Raw genomic sequence first — 16,612 nt, 5'->3', positions numbered from 1 at the left:
GGTCGGTAAGATAACAGCGCTGTAACATACATAACATACATACAAACTGTGATCCGATTGGCTCGGCCGATTGACCCGACACACTGTACAACGAAGAGCAAAGCGAGTCAAGTGTATCTAGATAACTAAAGTCTGAAATAATTAATATCCTTATACACGAGTAGATGGTTCATACACCTCGAATCTACATCCACAACTCTGTCCTACTCTGAAAATCACTGCACTACCATCTGAGTGGAGCTACCCAACATGGTGAGTCAGTCACAGTCGCGTTCACATTCATTCCTTCACTTCATCACGTGTTGGATGTGGAAAAGTATTCCGGTAACACCGGTTCATCTTCTTCCTTCCACCTACCACTTTGTTTCTGCCGTGATAGGTACCCACACCTATGTACATGGACCTCTCTGCTTGTCCCCAACTAAGTGACTATCACTAACTCAATGTCGATTTGTGCCCAGCCATTACTTCGTTCGACATCTTTCTTAGCTAGAACAGCCCTCCGAACTTCCCGTCCATTATCTTTCGGTCTGACATCCACCATGGGTTATGCCACTGCTACACCAGCAGGTATCGAGAGGATCAAAGTGAAGAACCCAGTGGTCGAGATTGATGGTGATGAGATGACTAGGATCATCTGGAAGAAGATCAGAGAGGAGGTAGGTGATGCCTTTCGCGTTGTCTTTACGTCTCTTGTGGGCAGAGTGCCTGATCGTATAACAAAAGTATTGACATTCTTCATTGCATTGTATAGCTCATCTTACCTTATGTCGATGTTGATCTCAAATATTACGACTTAGGGATGGAGAACCGGGACGCCGTGAGTTATAATGAATTTTCCACCCCTTCTTTGAATTCGGTGAGATGAACAGCTGATCCTGGATGAACTACGTTAGACAAATGATCAAGTTACTATCGACTCTGCTGAAGCTATTAAGAAGTATTCCGTAGGAGTCAAATGCGCTACTATAACACCTGATGAAGCCAGAGTGAAAGAATTCAACTTGAAGGAAATGTGGAGAAGTCCAAATGGTACTGTCAGTGAAATATATACCTTTCAACTGAATCTGTAATCTCAGAACGAGATGTTTTCAAGGTGATAGATATGCTAAATCTTTATATATGTGTTTTTAGATCCGAAATATCCTTGGCGGAACTGTATTCAGAGAACCTATCATCCTGGAGAAAATCCCTAAGCCCGTTCCAGGGTGGACTAAACCTATTGTCATAGGAAGACATGCCTTTGGTGACCAGGTGAGTTTCAACTTTCCTTTTACCACATACGACTACAGAATATTGTGTGGACCTGAATGTTGCGAGAGAGGAGTATGACTGACTCATGTTGATTTGACATAGTACCGATCAACAGATTTCATCTCTCCCGGTCCAGGTAAACTCACCTTGACGTACACTCCAGCAGATGGAGGTAAACCCACCGAATTGAATGTGTACGATTTCAAGGGAAAGGGAGTAGCCTTGGCAATGTACAATACCGATGAATCTATCTATGGTTTCGCTCATGCTAGTTTCAAGATGGCTATTAGTAAGAAAATGACTTTGTTCATGTCTACCAAGAAGTGAGTCCTCCTTATCTCCCCCTTTTTCCATCATATCATGTGATGCTGGACTGGGCTGACATATGATTGATTGGCAGTACCATCCTGAAGAAATATGATGGCAGATTCAAGGATATCTTTGAAGAGGTCTATCAATCGTGAGTTTATCGAGTGTACTATACTTCGCCTGGTACACACAATTCCAGCTGGGATAGGTATTGATATTCAATGCTATGTAGAACCTACAAATCTGAGTTTGAGAAACTTGGTATCTACTACGAACACCGATTGATCGGTGAGTTTTTCGCATACAACCTCGAAAAACAGGACAATTGATTGACAACTCTTCTTCGTATACAGACGATATGGTCGCTCAAGCTATCAAGTCTTCAGGAGGATTCGTTTGGGCTTGTAAGAACTACGACGGAGATGTTATGGTGAGTGTATTGAATTTTCGTATCTCGAATCTCCTGAATCCGAGCTGATGTAACGATTCTGTCGTGTTGTAGAGTGATATCCTCGCTCAGGGATTCGGTTCCTTGGGAATGATGACCTCTGAATTAATCACACCGGACGGTAAAACGATGGAAGCGGAGGCAGCCCACGGAACAGTCACTCGACATTATAGACAATACCAACAAGGACAAGAAACTTCCACTAACCCCGTCGCTTCGATCTTCGCTTGGACTAGGGGTCTGGCATTCAGAGCTAAATTGGATGATACACCTGCGTTAGGGGAATTTGCCAAATCGTTAGAAGAATCCTGTGTGGAGGTTATTGATAAAGATGGAATAATGACTAAAGATCTTGCGTTGGCTATGAAAGGGAAGAATATGACTAGAGATGATTGGGTGACAACGGATGTGTATATGAAGAAAGTTGAAGAGAGACTGATTGAGAAGCTCAAGGCGAGGATATAATGGAGTGTGCAGAGGGACTAAGCGTAAATCAGAAACAAGGAGATGGGAAGATGTTTGAATTGTATAACTGACAAAACGGAGGATGGTCAATCATTTCATTGGAAGAATAGATACCGATCTTGTCATTGGTTCTAATGCATATCATATCATATCATATCGAGTCGCGACTAGAAGCATCCTGTGGACTGGTGTTGTCGGTATCACGCAAAATAACTTGATATTATACAATTGCAACCAGTGGCGCATCTTACGTAATAATATATATTTCTGAAATCTTTCGTTCGTCCAAGATTTCTGTTGCATTTATTTTCGATTTGAGCCTGTTGTTATACTATAAACCCATTTATATCAGACTACATCCCCTGAACAGGCGACAACTTCAGCAGATATGGCTTCGATATCCACACCTACGCAGCTGGCGACATTCTCCCAGCCTCATGCGTCCAGCTCGAAAACACCTCATGTGACGCTCAGTCCCGTCGTGGGAGATTCCAAATGTGCTGTAGCGGCCGTTCGAGGTGATGGGATATGGACTTATGATGTGGGTCCTAGGCTTGTCGCCTTGCTCGCATCAGCGAGGCATCACATGTATTGAGACCTTTTCAGCTGACACAAGAAAATCGGACTGTATAGCTCAACACACTCAGACCGACCACTTCGTTCACCGTCCCTCCCTCTACGGTATTTTCATCTTCACCCATAAGTTACTGGTCAACGCGGACAGAGAAAGCCCCGAGAGATACTTCAGAGCAGAATGTAGTCGAAAATGACATGGATGTTGATGTTGATGAAGATGGGTCAGACGAGCAGTACGAAAAGGAGGACACTGTCGAAGTCAAAGAGAGGATAACGCTGGTTGGGGTCGGTAAAGATATCTGGAAATGGGTTGGAGAAGAAGGCGATAAGGAGGTCATAGAGGTACGTCAGCTTACTTCAAAGAAGCATTCAACCTGCTTTTATACGTAGTGGACTCTAATCGCTTCCTTGGTATGTTGTCGCAGATCGCCAAGTCGATACAATCGATACATTATCTACCCTCAAGCCAATACCCAATTATAGTGATTACCGCCAATCCGACCGACCTATATCTATTGAACAACAGATTCACCCTCAACCATCTTACACTTTCACTTTCCTCAACCGATATTCTCACTTCCAAGGTGTTGATAGCAAAAGACAATTCCGCGAGATTGGTACTGGTCGATACAACAGGGAAAATCTCGGTATTCCAACTTACACCGGAAGATAACCCTCGAGTTAACAGAGTTACGGAAGGGAAGATTAGAGGAGAGGCAAAGTTGGGATATGTCGATATAAGTGAAGATGGAGTGATCAGTGCTTTAGGTGAGTCATGCAACACAATGAATGGTCCAGCTTCCTCGAAGTCATAAATGTTCGTTACAATGATTGGACTGAACTGAAACTGTATCTTCTTTTATTGTACAGATGAATCCAACAAGCTATACACCCTTGAGATCTCCTCTCTTTCCTCGCCTACCTTACCTCTCACCTTAGTCCACCCCTCATCCACCTCAGTCCTCTTGTTGTTACCCACATCAGGCAAACCTTTGATCCTTTTACCTACACCTCACCCAACACCCTCTTTACTCCTTGCGATCCCACTATCAACCTTGCCCGCCGTACTCTCCTCCACGTCAATCTCATCATTCACCTCTACTGGGACTATCGAGCACCTCTCCATCCTCTCTAGCAAGAACGGGATATTGACTGTCGGACTAGTTCTAAGTCATCTGAACAGTGACGGACAATCTGGACGGAGTGTCATATACACTACGGAAGTGGTAGTTCCTCCAAAAGGGATCGGAATGGGTAGTCTGTTAGGTACCAAGGATAAAACTCAAATGTACCTCTCGACCTCTGCTGCCATTACATATAAATCAGATGGTCAAGGAGAGGAAGAAAAAGTGATAAAGAAGGTTTCCGAGTCGATCAAGAAAAATCAACCCAGTCAAGCTGAACATACACTAAAAGGGTACTTGTCCAAGGGTGATTCAACTAGTATATCAGAAAGTTTCGTTAGGAAGATTGTCAAGATTGTTTTCTCCGAAGCGATCAACGATGAAGGTAAATGCAAAGGAACGTATTCTCCTGGCATCATCAGGTTGTTGCTGGAACGGGGTTTGGTGAATGATTCGATGTGGAAAGGAAGTTTGGTTGGTCAAGGTTTATTACCTTGTGGTGATTGGGTGAGCTCATTTTTTTTTTCACTTCACATTTGTATCCCCTTTGCTTTCGTTTTAAGGAATATAGCTAACCTCCTCCGTTGGTAGGATAATATCATCATGTGTTTCAAGAACTTTCGAACCATATCTTCTCTCACACTCGTCAAACTCATCTCATCATCTTTACATCCCTCAACTAACGATAAGAACGTACCTACTTTATCAAAATTATTATACTTGATCTTATCATCCCCACCAGCTCCTACATTCCGATTGGACTTACGTCAGAACCTATCTGTGGAAGATGCTACATCTGTATTGGAACAATTACTCAAATGGGCTCAGTGGCATGTCAACACTCGTGGCGAAGTTCTAAAAGGGTGGGACGAAGATACAGCCTCAGAAACCCAGCTTTTGTCTGAAGTTGAGGGAACTCCAAGCTTAAATTCGGTAATTGCATATTCATCATTATTGCTCGATTCGCACCTACCTCTATTCCTATCATATGAACCTTCCCATCACTTGTTAGAAGGGTTGAACGAAGCTTTAGAACCTTTGTTGGAAGTTCAGAATGAGTATAAGAAGTTGAGAGGTCCCATCGAAGCTGTGTTGATATTGGCTAAAAGGGAGGAAATGAATGAGAAAGAGAAACAATCTAAATACAAGAGCAAAAAGGAAGGGGGTCAGGGACAGGGAAAGAGGTTGATGGATGAGAAGATTGGGAAGTGGAAAGTGGAAGATTTGGTATTTTAGATTGAATTATATTTACATATTTTATACAATCTGATGTAGGTTGACTTCGCATCAAACCATTTACTGGTATATGTACAGTACATCGATGTAGATGGATGTACAATACTATAAACACAATCCTCCATTCAAGCTTACAATACAGTTATACGTGTAGACATACAACAGGATGCGGTCTTACACTGAGTGGGTGGATCAGGTGAGATCGTCGATGGTGCCTAGGTATTGTGGTTTGTCACCTGTTTTAAGTGTTTTGTCTTGGCATAAATTCAAAGTGACGTAGAGTAAGATCCATTAACAAAAAATCGTTCGATCTCGTAAAGATCGTTAGTTGTAGTTGTTGGTATAGATACTGAACACATGTTGCGCTCATTTCTCTTATATCAAGTGGTTGAACGGAATAGACATAGGAAATTATAGATAGACGCGAATTTGAATAGAAACCTTACGGTCAACTATCATCCATACCTGCGACCTAGAGCTTGCACTTGCAATAGATCATCATGTCCGGAACGACCTATCGAGGACCTATCAATCCCAATCCCAAAGACGATGAAGCGTCCATTATCATCTACGGATATACACCTTCGCTGGCACTGGGTATAATAGGTATAATAACATTTACGATTTGCGTATCGTTACATTCTTTCTGGCTGGCTAGGAAGCGGGGAACAAGATGGTTTCATAGTTTGATATTGGTTGGTGCGGTGAGTCGTTTCTGTTCTCTCATTTTTCTCACCATGTGCATGTATAGTAACATTTCGTTCACAAGCGATACCGAGTCATTATGTGTACAAAAATACATAAGTGCTGATTATGATACACACGTACAAAAATAGCTCATGGAAATCGGCGGATACGCAGCGAGATTATCGAGTCATAGAAGACCTTTTGTAGTTAGCAGTTTCGTAACTCAGTATTTCCTCATCGTGGTGGTAAGTCCCTTACACTTTAAACGGGCTAAGTACTATCTCCTACCTACTGTACCGACACAAGACTGTTGAAGTAATGATGATCGGGTTGCTGATCAATCGTACATAGGCACCAGTCCTGTTCTCAGCTGCCATCTATTTATCTTTATCGATAGCTGCTAGGAGTTATAAAGGCGCAGAGAGGCTTTTGATCCTCTCACCTAGGAAGGTATTGATTTGTAAGTGATCATCTACAGCCCTCGTCTCATCCCATCTTGAAGTGATCAAGAGACATAGCTAATTCATCTATGGATAATATGAATAGTCTTCGTAACGGCTGATATAGTTACTAGTGGGTTTCATATAAATTGCCATTGCCGATAATATATGATATATGAGACGACTTTCACTTGTCTCGCATGTCATTTGGAGTTACACTGAATCACCCAAACACCCATAGCCATCATACAAGTGGTTGGGGCCGCTCTAATCGGTTCATCCGAATCTGCCAAAGTACGAGGTAACCCATCGAGCGTCACGCCTGAACAGGCCAATAATATTTTATTGGCAGGATTGGCCATTCAGGTGAGTGATGCTGTGATGATTTATCGCAGTACTGTATGATCTTCGACCAATCAATCAATCACATTCAACCGTACTCGGCATGTCTGTAATGGGATGCTGCTCATATCACCAATAGTACAGGACAAGATCTCTTCAATCATTGGCTGATTCAAGTGTTATTATCATAGTGCTTCTCATTCACCTCCTTCCTTCTGCTTCTCCTCCTAACAATCTATCGATCCCATCAACCTACCTACATCCATCACCTGACCAATACCACCTCACTCAACAAACTGCGTTCGTTCTTGTACACCATTTTACTCACCTCGCTCTTGATCTTACTACGAACGACCTTCAGATTAGCCGAGACTGGACAAGGGTTTTTCGGATTCGCTTCCACCCATGAAAGCTTATTTGGAACTTTGGAGTATCTGCCTGTCGTATTGGCTTTGTTGATTTGGGGGATATTACCCCCTAGTAAATTTGTGGATCCGGACAGATCAAGGGAAAGAGAACGGCTGGATTCGGCAATCGGAGAAACACAGACAAGTCAGATTGGGTAGGAATAGGAATAATGTTTAAGATTGCGTTTTTTATCGATTTTAGTGGATCCACTGGGAGATGAGAAGTCAAAGTTACTGTATTTATAGATTATCGGACGAGGGATGTATGTGGTAGTGGAGATCGAGTTTGAAGTATCCATGCAATGATCTAACTACTGTATAGAGTGTAGCAGAAATACCGAAAAGAAGAGACGATGAACAGATGAATCATGTCCATCATAATTATATACCATCAACTAATTGTAAAGTCCATATAAAGAATTTTACAAGAATGTATATATATACAACTTTAATCTCACACCTGTATCTAGTGCATGTAAAATCTAAATTCTAAAACCCACCAACACCGAATGGTAGATCAACCAGCCTCGTTCTTCTCTTTTCAGCTTTCATCGATCTATTCCCTTTCAATGCCTCTCCAACATGTCTTTCGCAATACCTTGAACCGTCAATCTCATAATACTCATCCATGGGTTCACGACAATTTTGAGCACCTGATACTCCACCTCTATGATCACATTTCAAATGGCCAGGATGGAATCTCTGAGGATTAGGACCGGGAGTTACTATACATGATCCTTCGATTGGTTGATGGCATGAAGAAGATGCACAGAGAGTACCGCTAAATGAACCAAAGATCAATTAGTATTTGTATCCACATACGACATAAGAAGGGTGGTGTGTGTGGGTTAAGCTTGAACTCACTTTTCCTCGTGATAATGGAATTGGCAGAAGGGTCGTCCATTTAACACATAGAAATCATCACCTTCAAATGGTTTATCACATTTGAAACAAGTAAAGCAAGTTCGATGCCATTTCCCTTTGAGTTGTCCATCCGAACTTGATACAGCCGATTTCTCTATCGGTAAATTACATCTTCTGCAAGAAGGTAGGTACATCTTCTTCCAATCTTTCTCACATAGTACTATTCCATCTCTCTCTACGAATCTCTTGGATCCTCCAACGGCTTCACCACATTTCACACATACCTTGTTACGCCTTTGGGTGTTCGACGATATGGTAGTAGAGGATATACTGTTAGAAGAAGAGGTGGACGATTTATGCGAATGCGAGTGCGAATTAGAGCGCGATTTTATAGGTGTATTTTCGTTAGATGAAGGAAGACCTTTGATCCGGTTGGGTGAAGAATGAGGGACGGTAGTAGGAAGATAGGGTCGAGTAGAGGTGATCGTAGAGGTGGAATGAGAATTAGGGAGATATTTCTGATTATGGTGTTGATGCTGATGCGGATCTTTGATATTCCTCGATGTGGGTGTACCGAAGACTACCATATCACCTTCATCCTCTTCTTCATCTTCTTCACCAATCTGATCTAACATATCTCTTCCTTCCATACTCACACCGCCGGCATTGGTACTGAACGACCTCATACCCGCTTCGTGATTACTCTTTGACGATACTCGATCAGAAAGCATCTCTAAGCTTTGCGAGGGAGTCACCACCTCTTCCGATTCTCCGCTGGTCGCTCCCCATCTACCCGATCTAGAGCTTGAAGAACTGCTCGATGCCTCACTTCCCGCCGTGGGATATCGGTGATGTTTCATCCCATTGGCTTTATCGCGGTTCATCATGGGCGATTCATCTAAAGACGGCGTAGCCCAAGGTAAAGCAGATTGTTGATCGTCGTAATCATCATCTTCCAGATCGAATGTCGTAGTCTGCGGACTTGACGTGATTCGACCACTTCCACTTCCGCCCGAAGTACTTCTGGCCATTCCTATCCCCAATACAGGCGATACCGTATTACTTCGTTCGTGCATTTCTTTCACTTTATCGAAGAAACCTGGTTTATTGGATTTAGCGGGTGCCGTGTTAGTTCTTGCTCGGAGAAGTTGGGAGATACTTTCACCTTGACCTGATCGACTACTGGCATTCGATGATAGCGATTCTTTGCGTCGAGGTGGAGAAGAAGGATTGGATCGGTGAGACATGGCTGAGGCCGACCTTCTAGGTGGAGAGGCAGGGTTGGCTCTTGGTGGAGAGTAGGAATAGGTTGATTCCATTGGAGCAGTATGCGAGTGATGCATTTCAGGTCTAGCACCGAAGATCGGACTTGGTCCAGAATGTTGTCGTCCACTAAGTGGGACTCTTGGTAGGATAGGGGGTTCTCGAGCGGAAGACGGGGATACAGGTTGTGGTTGTGGCCAAGCGGGATTGCTTGTCTGGTACGAAGGAGATGTAGCAGGAGCTTCCATATGCTGTTTCGCTAGCGCGACTCCGGCTCTCACACCCCAAGCAGCGGCAGCGAAAGCCCTTCTTCCTACTCCAGCCATACCCGATTCTCCTCCGCTGGTCGTATCTATCATCGGGGACGATTGGGGTTCTACCGCACCCATACCTAAGCCATGCACGGAACTGGTAGATTGAGCATGATCGGGATGGGGGAAGAATGGATTTGTGGGAGAAGGGGTCTTGACTGGGATAGGATAAGCAGAGTAGGAGCCGGATGGACCGTCATGAGGTGAGAGGTTCGTTGCGGAAGGTCGTCGAGGTATGGAGAATTCCGATGGCGAAGGGTGAGCACTGGAGGGTCCAGCGAAAGGCGGTGGAACATTGGTAGGTAAAGGTCCGCGTCCTTGTGATGATGGCTGTCGAGCCATAGCGGGTCGAGCTTGTGGGATGGATATCTGAGATGGTCTGGGAACGTTTCGATTGGCCAGACCTCGAGGAGGCGCAGCAGCGCAAACGTGTTCACCAAGTGATGACAGAGGTATAGATGCTGAGCAGGATGAGCAGGTGACGTTGGGTAGGAGGACGGAGGCACGTTCCGTTTCAGGTCGAGGGGCGAACAGGGACATGTTGAGAGGTTGTTGTGAGGTATGCTGTGGGCGAACAAGGAGCATGAGCGATCCAGCCGAGGGGAGAAGATACTAGTCGATGCAAGATAAGGCAAAGGGAAAGGCAAAGAACGTAAGGTAGAATTAATATAGAGCGAAATGAGACTCGTAAAAATGCTCGCAGAGCTAACGGACAACAGGTCGAAATGGAGCGAAGAAGTAATATGCAGAAAATAAGAAAGTAAATTTGAACGAAAGCAACGGGAGGGGAAGAAGATTTGTTTACTGCGTGAGAAGATTGAAGCCAAGGATGAGGGGAAGATTGGCAAGTTCAAAGGTATACCAGTGGATCGAAGAGAGTAAGGATAGTTGCCAAGGTAAATGTTGGGAAATATAATAAACCGGACTGATCAAGCATGTCAAGATTTGGATAGGACAGTCCCAAAACAGGAATGGAAAAAGGTCGAAGGGCAAGATGAGACATGTCTTGCGGTCCAATTGAGAATGATGACAATCACAGTGAGACATCCGATTCCAGTCCCAGAAAGGGGATAGAGAGAAGTAAACAAAGTTCGAGACAAAAAATGAGGAATGCTACACTCTATACTCGCTCACCTGGTGGAAGATACCTCGTCACGGTCTGCTGAGCTGATGATACTCGACTGCTTATCTTGCTATGTGATGATGTTGGAAGCGAATGCGAACACCAGTGAGAGTATGATAAGGAGTATGATGATGCTGAATTGATGATATGTCGGTGGGTGTTGTGCTATGAGATGGTTGTTGTGTTTTGTTCTCTTGTTCTAGACGATCAATGTCTTAGGATGCTTTGATAAGCTTTGATCGTCTCTTTCGCTGTCCGTTTCTTTAGTTCTTCTTCCACGCACAGACTTCCCCTTTGATCCCTGTTATTTGAAGATTACCTTGTTTCTTCTTCTGGTTCTCTCTTCTACGCTCGGATCCACGAGTGCACCTCGCCAACGCCAAATGAAGTCGGGATGGGCTGTGTGGAGAGGATCCGTGACAGTTCTAGGGTTGCGTGGCGTAGGTACTTGTTGTCGATGTGTCCAATTTAGAGCGTGGGGGAGATAGCCTACGGGTCGACAAAAGGGGTCAAAGCCGAGATATCAATGTTGATGTGAATGTGAATGTGGGTGTTCGGTCCAAGGAGCGTCGTGGTTGCTGAAGTTGGACGATGTGAGGTCAATGCGATTGGCTATGTATGTCTCTAATCTATTCGAGGGGAGGAAGAGGAGCAGTCGTATTTGAGAGATAAGCTGATCATTCAACGTGAACGATTATTGATTTCAATTCCTTGTTTTGTTGGATTGTTGATGAAACTTGAGGCGGCGCCAGGAGGGGGAGGTGTTTCTTTGTTCTGCTGATGCTGGTGGATGTCAAGTGATTGATGATGAATAGAACAAAGGACTCCTTTGATGATATCAATGTTGTTGTTCTTGTTATTGTAGATTTCTCCTTAAACATCCATCATCCTTATACCTTGTACTCCGACCGATGTTCTTTTTGTCTAGTCCAGATCAAGTTGTGTGGTACAAGGGACGAAAAGAAGAAGAAGAAGAAGAAGAACGATAGAGATCGACGTAGGGTGCAACAAAACGTACAACCAGATCCAAGTAAATACAGAGAAGGTGAAGAAGGACAAGTAAGTACCTTAAAAATAGAAAAGACAGGGGAGGAGGATAGTCACCAAAGATACGAGTATGCCGTTATACTCGTTGGCCAACAAAAGAAATACAACCACCAATTACGAACATATGATACTCCACAAATGTCAGGTTGAAGATATAGTCTGGGCTTTTTGTTATGGGTGTGCAATAATACCAGATTATGTTATCTCCCAACCTCGACTTTCTGGATCACAGACCAACAGACAAGAACGAGGAGAACAGATTCCAACGGGTAAATAGTTACAGGTACACAGAGGAAACAAAAAGAACGATCGGGAGATGAAGGAAGACTCCAAAGGGCAGAAGCAAGGTTTGATATGGTTAATGGCCAGATACCCACAAAGATGAAGATGTACCAACTGATGTACCATGCATAAGGAATGGTTTTTCTTCTATCGATTACATCTGCACAACCGATAAGACACGTCAAGAATCGGAAGGAATGGTGGTCTTTGGTACGCGTGCATTCCAGGGACAAGGATCGGCTAAACACCAAATTAGAGTTTTTGTTTTTGGGACACAAGGGTTCTTTCAGGTGATTCCGGAATTTTGAAGTGATCCTGAATCTACTCTGTATGTACCAGCTAATCTTAGACCAGCTAGGCTACGCTATCGCAAGGCAGCGAGCAGGTGTTCAACTCAACATGCTCGGAACTAGTTTTTAGCTAGTTATCACAGTGTATCTTTGGTGAGCTAAATGGTCGTGTTTCTACAGTCTGGATGTGCACACTGGCCTACATAGGGTGCCAATCATGTTCGAGAACTGTACTGCTGGACGCTCGATGCACAATGCACGATGCCCAAACGCCCAACGTGATTCTCGACACCGAATTTAATTTCTAGCTCAAGCCTGCAAGCCACCGAGCCGAGGCAAGACAAGAGGAGACAAGCAGGAAAAGGAGGTTCATACCGTCCATCACATCTACCTGTCAACCATGGCCATTGACCGAAATGCTTATATGTATATGAGATCCCGATAATGAGTCATTGTCCGACGAAGCACCTTAGCTTGGAAATTCCTAATTGTAGATTCTACAAACAGAAAGACGTCGTTAGATATCTATATTGAAAACAGGACATCTTCTTACTCCTAACCTTTGGTCCAGCTATACGAACAACCCTCTCTCTCATCTACGGTTATAGAATCGATAAACTACCGGATCCCGTTAGCTCTGCGAAGTTAAGTTCGATATCGCTCGATCAGTACCATGGTTAGGGGATAACTTGGGAATCTCGAGCGCTGTAGTTGATAAGATACTTTTTTTAGTATGAGGATCTTGCTCGCCTGAGCTGTGAAGGACGTGTAGATGTAAGCAAGTTGATTCTCGTGTTTTGTGAAGACGACCTATGCATACATACGATATCATACTGTACTGTTGACCCAGTCACAGTCAGCACTTGATCCAAATCTGGGTATGACTGCTGAATGACGGATTTAACCGATGGTTCAAGATCCATCACGTCACGCAACTGAGCAATTTACTCGCAGAGCACTATCTCTCAACATCAGTTGGCAGCTCATCGATCCATCTATCTATCTACAGTATAGTATCCTGTCTACGATTGACTCTTCTCCTCATGCTCAACACCCTATTCTCACGTATCCGACCACAACCACTATCAAGAACCATCATGTCATCGTCACCATCCACATCTTATGCTCGTACGAAGATGACCATTGCCGTAGCTCAAATCCGATCTACTGCTGACCCTGTACATAATTTGGAGATATCGAGGAAAGTGATTAAGAAAGCTGCTGAAGCAGGTGCGAAGGTGAGATTGCATACGATACAATATTACCAGATACTTGAGCGTCTGTCGAACACTGGAGTTACACTGCTAATTGACTCGTTCATACTTACTCTTACATGATCTAGGCGATATTCTTACCTGAAGCATCAGATTTCATCAACCAATCTTTCCCCGAATCTCGTAAATTGTCTTTACCCCTCGCTCGACATCCTTACACCCTAGGTCTGCAGGAGACAGCGAAAGAGTTGGGTGTGACGATAAGTGTGGGGATACATGAAGGACCGGATAGTGAGGAGGAAGAAAGGTTTTATAATTCCCATGTAGTCATTGGAGGGGATGGTCAGGTCAAGGCGAACTATAGAAAGGTGAGTATTTTGTAATTTCGATACTGATTTTTCATTGAGTTTGAGTCCTCTAGAGCCTCACTTAGGGTAGTAGGAAGAAGACAAAAGATATATGATATAGCTAAAACCACACCTCTTTCACCTTCTGTTCTAGCTCCACCTATACGATGTCGAATTGACCAAACCACCCAATGAAGATGGAACTATCCCCCCACCTCAGCGAACAGGCGAATCCGATAGGATACTCCCCGGTCAGAAAGTCGTCCCTCCAGTGGACATTGAGGGGTTGGGCAAAGTAGGATTGGAAATTTGTTATGATATAAGGTAAATATAGACTTTCCGATACCCTATAATCCTTCTGAATACCAGGGCTTATAGACCCACTAATATTTTTACCTTTGCATTGGAAATATAATGTGCTGAGATTGCTTTAGGTTCCCAGAATTATCGATGATACTCACTAGGCTCGGTGCAACTACCTTGTTGTTTCCTTCTGCGTTTATGGTCAAGACTGGACGTGATCATTGGGGTTAGTATTATTTTCACCTTTTCAGAACTGGATCTTATACCTCATTATACTGATCTTTTTTTCGTTTTTGGCTTTCTATTTGATAAGCTACTTTATGCGTGAGTTTCTGCCGGACCCAGCCACATTTCCATTCATATAGTTCAACATGTCTGACCAGAGTATTTCATCTTCCAGCGATCCCAGGCCATCCAATCCCAATCATACGTGATCGCCTCAGCGCAATACGGCGCACATAATCCCAAACGAACTTCATGGGGAGAATCCATAGCGTTCGATCCATGGGGTAAACAATTAGGTAGATTGCGAAGTGTGGATGATACGCCTCCTGGGGAAGATAAGGAGGTTGAGAGGGTTTATGAGGAAGAAGGCGAGTTTTTCTTGGTTGAGATTGATGATCAGGTAGTCAAGTGAGTGATCATCTCATTAATATCTATCTACCTTACATCTGAGAAATGAAGGGAATGTAATGACGGAGAGGTTGACCCGTTTTTTGTTTGTTTGGTAGGGATACGAGAAGTCAGATTCCGTTGGGTGTACAAAGACGAACGGATATATATGGTGTAGTAGGTGAGAACGTGAGTGTATAAGAAGGGGTGATTACATACTTGGGGAAAAGGGAATATCTACGTGGGGAGCATTGATGGAGTTATTATGTCTAGTTTGTGCATTTAGATATTCGTGACAAGTATAGAAAAGCATATATAGATGAACATAGATATAATGATGTATCTGGAAATGCTAACAATGCGAGGTGTGATGATAATCTTGGGGAAAATGCTATAATAGTACAAATAATCCACTTCGTCTCTAAGATAAGAAAGAAAAGAGACGCCTCTACCATTCTACCCAGTATTGGTAATAACGATCCTCTTCCTCCTTTTCTAATCGTTATTCAAGGCTTCACCAAATTTACTCTGCAGATAACTTTGACCCAATGTCCTTACTCTCCCTTTCGACTTTGTCGGTAAGTCAGTATCGACGATACCCCTTCGAGGCCATGGCCAGAGGATGTACGCTACTCGAGAAGTGATCAGACCTAGGGGTATCTGCGTTGAAACAACGAAACATGTTGTCAGATCAGCAAATGATTATCGCAAGGGGATTTTTTATTATTAGGATATTCAATGCGATAGGGTGGTATGTAGTGAGATTAGAGTAAAGACTTTGACTTACCGGACCATACGTATTTGAATCCCTTGTTTGGTATTTCGAATCTCCTTCTACCCAACAGTGTCCTGGGGGGATACGTATTGGTGTAGGCGGTGAGGGAGGTAATGGGTTTACCTGATAGATACAATATATCCATACATATCAGCATACATGTTCAAGGTATCTCAAACGGTAATATGTTCTACAATGAGAGAGATAGAGCTCACCAGGTCACCTTCTAACGCTACTATCCTTTTTGTCGCTAACAATTCGGGATTCTGGGGTGACCTACGAAGGATAAACGAATATATGGTGAGCTTGGTTGGTACGACGACTTGTGACAGATAGTCGTCGTGTACAGGAGCATGTTCATGTTGATAGATCGAGTTGAGTTTCGGTTAAAACTCACCATAATGTCACCACATCACCTCTCCTAAATCTATTTATCGCCACAGACCATCGTTCGAGAAGTACAACATCGTGATGTAATGGTGAAGAAAACAAGTTTGGATTGAATGTTGGCTAGTTACTCCAACAAGTCATCGTCAGTATAAATCACAAATGACGGATACAATCAAGTACAGGAACGACGGTGATATCGCTCACCTGCATACTTCCTCCCGTTACGCTCGCTAGGGAATATACATGTCTGGTGAAGAATATTCCTACCGGTACCCAAGCTAGGACTCGGCTAATTAAGACAACGTGTAGAACTTCAGTCCAACTAATCACATATCGATCATCATATGAGAGCAAAATCGGTTCAAAATGTGTGTGATCGATTCACAGACGTGATACCAAAACTCACAAAGCATCCTTGACACCCTTATGACGGAAGAATGAACCTGCTTTTGACATCTAATTTAACCTGCTATTCTGGATTTGTGAGTTTATCGGTCTAATTT

The 16,612-nt window shown here is 43.5% G+C and overlaps 6 protein-coding genes and 1 non-coding gene across 7 annotated transcripts; 5 read left to right on the top strand and 2 right to left on the bottom strand.

Moving 5' to 3' along the window:
* Nucleotides 1-443: 443 nt before the first annotated feature.
* On the top strand, nt 444-2,476 carry V865_008110 (isocitrate dehydrogenase, NADP-dependent; the record flags this gene model as incomplete). The annotated part of the gene is made up of 9 exons (XM_066231848.1): nt 444-659; nt 755-820; nt 897-1,037; nt 1,135-1,254; nt 1,357-1,577; nt 1,655-1,714; nt 1,796-1,851; nt 1,917-1,993; nt 2,066-2,476. The coding sequence occupies 9 exons, from the start codon at nt 444-446 to the stop codon at nt 2,474-2,476; spliced, it is 1,368 nt and encodes a 455-aa protein (XP_066087945.1).
* Nucleotides 2,477-2,864: 388 nt separating this feature from the next.
* Nucleotides 2,865-5,412, top strand: V865_008109 (uncharacterized protein; the record flags this gene model as incomplete). The annotated part of the gene is made up of 5 exons (XM_066231847.1): nt 2,865-3,017; nt 3,110-3,394; nt 3,478-3,820; nt 3,923-4,683; nt 4,768-5,412. The coding sequence occupies 5 exons, from the start codon at nt 2,865-2,867 to the stop codon at nt 5,410-5,412; spliced, it is 2,187 nt and encodes a 728-aa protein (XP_066087944.1).
* A 500-nt stretch (nt 5,413-5,912) lies between these two features.
* On the top strand, nt 5,913-7,447 carry V865_008108 (uncharacterized protein; the record flags this gene model as incomplete). Its single annotated transcript, XM_066231846.1, has 6 exons — nt 5,913-6,116; nt 6,249-6,344; nt 6,451-6,559; nt 6,646-6,672; nt 6,781-6,905; nt 7,073-7,447. 6 exons carry the CDS (start codon nt 5,913-5,915, stop codon nt 7,445-7,447), a joined length of 936 nt encoding a protein of 311 aa, XP_066087943.1.
* A 330-nt stretch (nt 7,448-7,777) lies between these two features.
* Nucleotides 7,778-10,266, bottom strand: V865_008107 (uncharacterized protein; the record flags this gene model as incomplete). Its single annotated transcript, XM_066231845.1, has 2 exons — nt 7,778-8,069; nt 8,153-10,266. The coding sequence occupies 2 exons, from the start codon at nt 10,264-10,266 to the stop codon at nt 7,778-7,780; spliced, it is 2,406 nt and encodes an 801-aa protein (XP_066087942.1).
* A 2,799-nt stretch (nt 10,267-13,065) lies between these two features.
* On the top strand, nt 13,066-13,181 carry V865_008106. Its single transcript, XR_010725605.1, has one exon. It is a non-coding gene; the product is annotated as a 5S ribosomal RNA (ribosomal RNA).
* Nucleotides 13,182-13,565: 384 nt separating this feature from the next.
* On the top strand, nt 13,566-15,145 carry V865_008105 (uncharacterized protein; the record flags this gene model as incomplete). The annotated part of the gene is made up of 7 exons (XM_066231844.1): nt 13,566-13,706; nt 13,811-14,050; nt 14,184-14,353; nt 14,464-14,558; nt 14,646-14,656; nt 14,733-14,965; nt 15,064-15,145. The coding sequence occupies 7 exons, from the start codon at nt 13,566-13,568 to the stop codon at nt 15,143-15,145; spliced, it is 972 nt and encodes a 323-aa protein (XP_066087941.1).
* A 294-nt stretch (nt 15,146-15,439) lies between these two features.
* On the bottom strand, nt 15,440-16,565 carry V865_008104 (uncharacterized protein; the record flags this gene model as incomplete). Its single annotated transcript, XM_066231843.1, has 6 exons — nt 15,440-15,604; nt 15,732-15,842; nt 15,935-15,995; nt 16,117-16,229; nt 16,314-16,398; nt 16,516-16,565. 6 exons carry the CDS (start codon nt 16,563-16,565, stop codon nt 15,440-15,442), a joined length of 585 nt encoding a protein of 194 aa, XP_066087940.1.
* Between the last annotated feature and the right edge of the window lie 47 nt (nt 16,566-16,612).

Source organism: Kwoniella europaea, chromosome 3 (assembly GCF_036810445.1).
Source record: "Kwoniella europaea PYCC6329 chromosome 3, complete sequence".
In the NCBI taxonomy this organism is placed as follows: Eukaryota; Fungi; Basidiomycota; class Tremellomycetes; order Tremellales; family Cryptococcaceae; genus Kwoniella; species Kwoniella europaea.
Note: the sequence above shows the minus strand (reverse complement) of the source record. Positions and strands in the feature narration are given on the sequence as shown.